This window comes from Carlito syrichta, unplaced genomic scaffold (genome assembly GCF_000164805.1).
Source record: "Carlito syrichta isolate Samal-C Ts95f unplaced genomic scaffold, Tarsius_syrichta-2.0.1 Scaffold301951, whole genome shotgun sequence".
In the NCBI taxonomy this organism is placed as follows: Eukaryota; Metazoa; Chordata; class Mammalia; order Primates; family Tarsiidae; genus Carlito; species Carlito syrichta.
This window is the reverse complement of record NW_007246047.1, coordinates 52,331-57,889: the sequence shown is the minus strand read 5'-3', so window position 1 is coordinate 57,889 and position 5,559 is coordinate 52,331. Positions and strand designations below refer to the sequence as shown.

Sequence of the window (5,559 nt, the reverse complement as noted above, 5' to 3'; positions counted from 1 at the left end):
GCCGCGGGCAGCAGGTTTGCAGCCGGAGCAGACCCGACGGCTCCGGGCCGCTGCGGCTGCCTCCTGCGGGAGTCCTCGGCCGGGAAGTCAAAGGGGGTGCAGGGAGGCCCCCCGGAGAGACTGCTGTCGCGCTTCGGGGAGGGTTGATGATTGTGACGCGAACGAGGAGGGTGGCGGTGGGAGCGCAGCGCGCGTCCCGGCGAGGACTCGGCCAAGCGCCAGACGCGGGCGAGGAGGAGGGGGAGGAAGGTGTGAGGCCCGACCGACCCCTTTTTCTCCGGCTTCGGCGTCCGAATGGCATGCTAGCCGCAGAGAAGTAGAGCACTGGGAGGGGCCGCTTTGATGAGAACCATGAGTTCAGTCTTGGACACGCTGAGGTTTGGATTTTTGTGTTTTTTCTGAGATGCTCAACTGAGGCTTGAAGCTCAGAGAACGCCGGACTGGCCTCCCTCCAGGAAATCTTGCTTGGCGCCGGTGCAGACTCGCTTGGCTGTCTGTCCTACCGCCATTCCCTCCCTCTTACACTCTTCCAGAGCCTGTATTTTGTTCAGGTGGCCGCATTCCCCAGGGGAAGCTAGGCGCCTTCCAGCCTCGAACTTGATTCATCTTAAATTATTCATTGCGGCGGGGCTCGGTGGCTCCGCCTGTCATCCCAGCACTCAAGGAGGCGGAGGCGAGTGGATTGCCTGAGCCCACGGGGTTCCAGACCAGCCCGGGCAACTTGGCGAGGCCTCGTCTCCACAGTAAATAAAATATTAGCCAGGCGTGGTGGTGCGCGCCTGTAGTTCTGGCTACTTGGAAGGCTGAGGTGGAAGGATCGCCTGAGCCCAGCGGGTCGACGCTGGGGTGGCTGTGATTGTGCCACTCACTCGACAGAGTGAGACCCCAACTCAAAAAAAAAAAAAAAAAATTATTCATTGCACCTGATTCCGTTCCTTTGCCGGTGGTTGATGTAGAAATAGGCTGTGGAGCAAATTGGACACAACAGATCTCAGGGGAAGTATTCTGAGAAAGTTTTTCTTGCACCTAAAAAGAGATTGAGAAGCTATTTCGCCCACTTCTTCCCTACCTGTGTTCTTCTTTGTTGTGTGCAGAGGATGGGATGCCTGAGTTGTGGTTCCTGATTGTGATCTTGAGGATGGCAGAGCAGAAGGATAGAGAAAACCTAGATCCTTGCTGTTGTTGAGCTGCGGACTTAACCCACTGGGGAACCACCCCACTTCAGGCTTTTTCGGTAGGATGATACACGTAACTACTCTTAGTTCTGTTTGTTTCTTGCATCTGAAAGCATCTGGCTAGAGCATCTTGCTCAGGTGCTCCGTGACCAGCTTTTACTTCCCTTTAACAGCAAATGTAAACAAATTCTTAACCCAAAATGCCACAAAGTCTATGTTTTAGTTACCTCAATTTTTTGTCATTCCTAAGGACAACAGGGGTGATGCCTGTCCTATTCATTGCAACTTGCATTCCCCATGCCTGGAGTTCTAGGAGCTGTCAAGTAGGTTTTCAATAAGTATTTGTCAAATGACTGAAGAACTTAAGATATTTGGTCGTCATCTTCTTTGAGTCAGCAAAGATTAAAACCTGTATTTTCTATTCAAAAGAAACAAAACCAGACGTTCAAACAAAAACTTGGATATGAGTGTTAATAGCATGACTATCCACAAAAGCCAAAAAGATAAAAGCAGCTCAGGTACATATCACCTGATGAATGGATGAATAAAACGTGACACAACAAATGATAAATTGGCCATAAAAAGGAATGAAGTACTGATACATGTTACAACATGGATGAACCTTGAAAATGTGCTGAGTGAAAGAAGGCAAACACAAAAGGCCACATATTGTATGACTGCATTTATATGAAATGTATAGAATCCATAGAGACAGCAGATTCCTGGTTGCCAGGGGTGAGGGTTGGGAGTGTTGAAAATAGCTGATTAGTGGGGGTGGCCGTTTCTTTGGGGGTAATAAAAGTGCTCTGGAACTAGATAGTGGTGATGGCGGCACAAAATTGTGCATTAACTAAATGTCACCGAATCGTACACTTTGAAATTGTAAAAATGGTAAATTTTATGTATATTTGACTACAATTAACAACAAGCCAACCCCAAAAAGCATGTACTTTGGAGTCAGACCAAGGTTTGCATCCTAAATCTGCTACTCATTAGCTTTGTGACGTTGGACGCAATTCTTATTTCTGTGCCTCAGTTTTCTCATCTGTAAAATGGAGACAATAACGGTCCCTACCTCAGAGGGTTACTGTGAGGACTGGATGAGGTCATGTATATGAAGTGTTTGTGCATCCACGGTGCCTGGCACAGAGTCAGCCCCTGGTGAACATCATTGTTATTATCAACATAATTAGTATCATCACTGCCATTAATTTGAATCAGGGTTAAGAACAGTTAGACTCATAAAGAGTCTTCATCATCAGGAGGTCAGTGAAATTTCCAAAGATTCTTCCTGCACCTGCATCATCACGTGCACCAGAGACCACACTGTGAGAAGCAATACAAGCCAAAGTTGTCTCTGGCATCTTTAAACTGCACGTCACCAAACCACAACCCCACAGAACCAGTAGCACATGAGAGAAGGGTCCATTGTCTTCCTGCTGTCACCTGGAGTCAGCCCTCTTCCTTATTTTCTTCCTATTTTCCTTCCGGCATAGCCAAGCATGGCAAGATCTTAAAGCAGGCCCCGTAAGCACTGCATCCTCATTTCCAAGTCACAAATGCCCGAAATAGTTGTGAGAGAACCATTTCGGTTTCTTCAGGAATAAGAACACCTTCTGAAACACTGAAATGGAGCTTAGTCATCTCTGGCTCTTATTAGCTGCTGTGAGTTTCCTGCGGGGCGATTGATTACAACAAAATTTACCGATGATAATTTCTTAGGCAGGCTCACATTTTTTACTGACCATTTGCCCGCTGGGAGATTGCATCCTGAAATGCAGTCCTAAAATACAACTATGCCACATTAGCATGAGTTATTCACAACATTGTGTTTAATGTGGTCAGTTTAATAGGCTGACCTTTCGAATCATCTAAGATATAAAAACAGCCCTTAGTCATTATAATACCAAACAAACACACACACCCACACAGCATAGAAAAATAAAGCATCAAAAAAGCAGTGAAGCGTGGATGCTGAGTAATACCATCAGCACTTCCATGGTGATTATACAGATTCCAGTAGTTATTTATTACCGCCCATGGAAATACAGCAGTGCTAAACTGTATATGAAATGTAAATTACCATTAGATACTTAATAGAGGGGTTTCATTAAGAATAATAAGATAAAGTGCACTGAGATCTTCAAGATTGACTTGAAATTCAAGAACAACCAGTTAAGAGTTTAAAACATGTCACTTTATTACTTTGAATTACATGTAGGGAGCAACTCCTGGGTGAGGGCCAAGGAAGCGGGGCCAGGTCAAGCTGGAAAGGGTGTGAGTTCTTGTGAAGTGCCAAAGCGCTGCATTCCCTCTACTCTGTTTTGATTACTGCTGTCTCTTTGCTTACCTTTTCTCTTCTCTAAACTTAGGATGGTTATGATCTCTCTTGTGTTTCTCATATGGTTGACAAAACCAAGGAAATCAATTGAAAAAGATTTAAAAAAAAAACAAAAAACACTTTCATATTTCTACTTGCATAATATGGGCAAGAACTAAAATATTATTCCTAACTCCAAGAGGATCTGATTTGTGTTTTATGCCAGTTGAGTCAATTATGACAAGCTCAGTGGAGTTATAATTCCTGGTTTAGCTATTCCAAGGTTGACAAAGCGAATTCAAAATCGATTTCCCACAACAAATGAATAAAGCAAGTACACGATCTCAAATTTAAGAGTCTGTAGCTAGGTTCATGCCTATAATCCCAGCATTTTGGGAGACCAAGGTGGTAGGATCAATTGATGCCAGGAGTTTGAGACCAGCCTGAGCATCATAGCAAGACTACATCTCTACAAACAAACAAACAAATGAACAACAAACAAAATTAGCCAGGGGTGGTGGCCTGAGTTTGGAGTCCCAGCTACTCAGGAGGCTGAGGCAGGAAGATCGCTTGAACCCAGGAGGTCGAGGTTATAGTGAGCCATGATCTTGCTGCTGCAGTCCAGCCTGAACAACAGAGTAAAGCCCATCTTTAAAAAAAATAGTTACAGAAGCATAAACCATTAGTTAACAATCAGGATACTACAGGAGAACTTTTAGCAAGCCAAAATTCCTTGATGATGATCAGATACAGATGTTGTTTGGATGAATGAATTTCTTGTTTTGTGTACATGTGCTCATGACATAATTTTGTATGTGTTAAAAATAAAACAAAGTGTAAAACACTAATTAATAGATGAAAAGCTGATGGGCTGGACGCAGTGGCTCAAGCCTGTAATACCAGCATTTTGGTGGGCTGAGACAAGAGGATTGCCTGAGCCCGCGGGTTCGTGACCCGCCTGGGCAACTTGGTGAGACCTTGTCTCTACAATACAAATTACAAAATTAGCCGGCCATGGTAGTGTGCACCTGTAGTTATGGCTGCTTGGAAGACTGAGGTGGAAGGATGGCCGGAACCCAGCAGGTTGATGCTGGGGTGGCCATGAGTATGCCACTGCACACCAGCCTGGGCAACAGAGTAAGACGCTGACTTCAAAAACAAAAACAAAAGCTGATAAGATGCATGGTACATGATCAAATACATATGATACTGTTTTTTGTGAAATATTTATTCACTGATAATCATAACTGGATCTTACATAATGCTTATGAGGTGCTAGCCATCATTGTAAGGATTTTCTTACTGTTCATTTAATCCTTGCAACAACCTGATGAGGTAGATGCTTTTTTTTTTTTTTTTTTTTGGGGTCAGGGTCCTTACACTGCACTTCAGAGTGCAGGCTGGAGTGCAGAGGCACACTCATGGCTCACCACAGCTCCTCAACTGGGCTTAAGTGATCTTTCTGCCTCAGCTTCTCAAGTAGCTGGGACTACAGGAGCAAACCACCATGCCCAGCTAATTTTTAAATTTTTATGTATTTATTTATTTATTTTTGAGTTGGAGTCTTACTCTGTCGCCCAGGCTGGAGTACAGTGACACCCTCACAGCCACCCCAGCGTCGACCTGCTGGGTTCCAGCAATCCTTTGGTCTCAGCCTTCCAAGTAGCCAGAACTACGGGAGCATGCTACCATGCCTGGCTATTTTTCTATTTATTGTAGAGACAAGTTCTCACCAAGTTACTCATACTGGTCTCGAACCCATGGTCTCAGGCAATCCACTTGCCTCGGCCTCCCTTCGTGCTGGGATTACAGACTGAGCCACCGAGCCTGGCCAATTTTTATTTTTTGTAGAGACGAGGTCTTGCTAAGTTTCCCAGGCTGGTCTCCAACTCCTCGGCTCAAACAATCTTTCAGCCTTGGCCTCCCAAAGTGCTGGGATTACAGGCATGAACCACCACATCTGGACAAAGTGGACATTTTAGTGTTTCCTATTTTTTACTATTCTTTTTTTTTTGAGTTGGTGTCTCACTCTGTCACCCAGACTGGAGGGCAGTGGCACGCTCC

At 44.9% G+C, this 5,559-nt stretch overlaps 1 protein-coding gene across 1 annotated transcript in view; it reads right to left on the bottom strand.

Moving 5' to 3' along the window:
- Positions 1 to 5,559, bottom strand: part of LOC103258059 (intracellular hyaluronan-binding protein 4) — a gene marked incomplete at its 5' end in the record, with an annotated part of 92,154 nt that overhangs the window by 38,199 nt on the left and 48,396 nt on the right. The window contains one exon of the mRNA XM_021711232.1: positions 34 to 302. Within this exon, the coding sequence (XP_021566907.1) occupies positions 34 to 302 (269 nt within the window). The remainder of the gene's footprint in view (positions 1 to 33; positions 303 to 5,559) is intronic.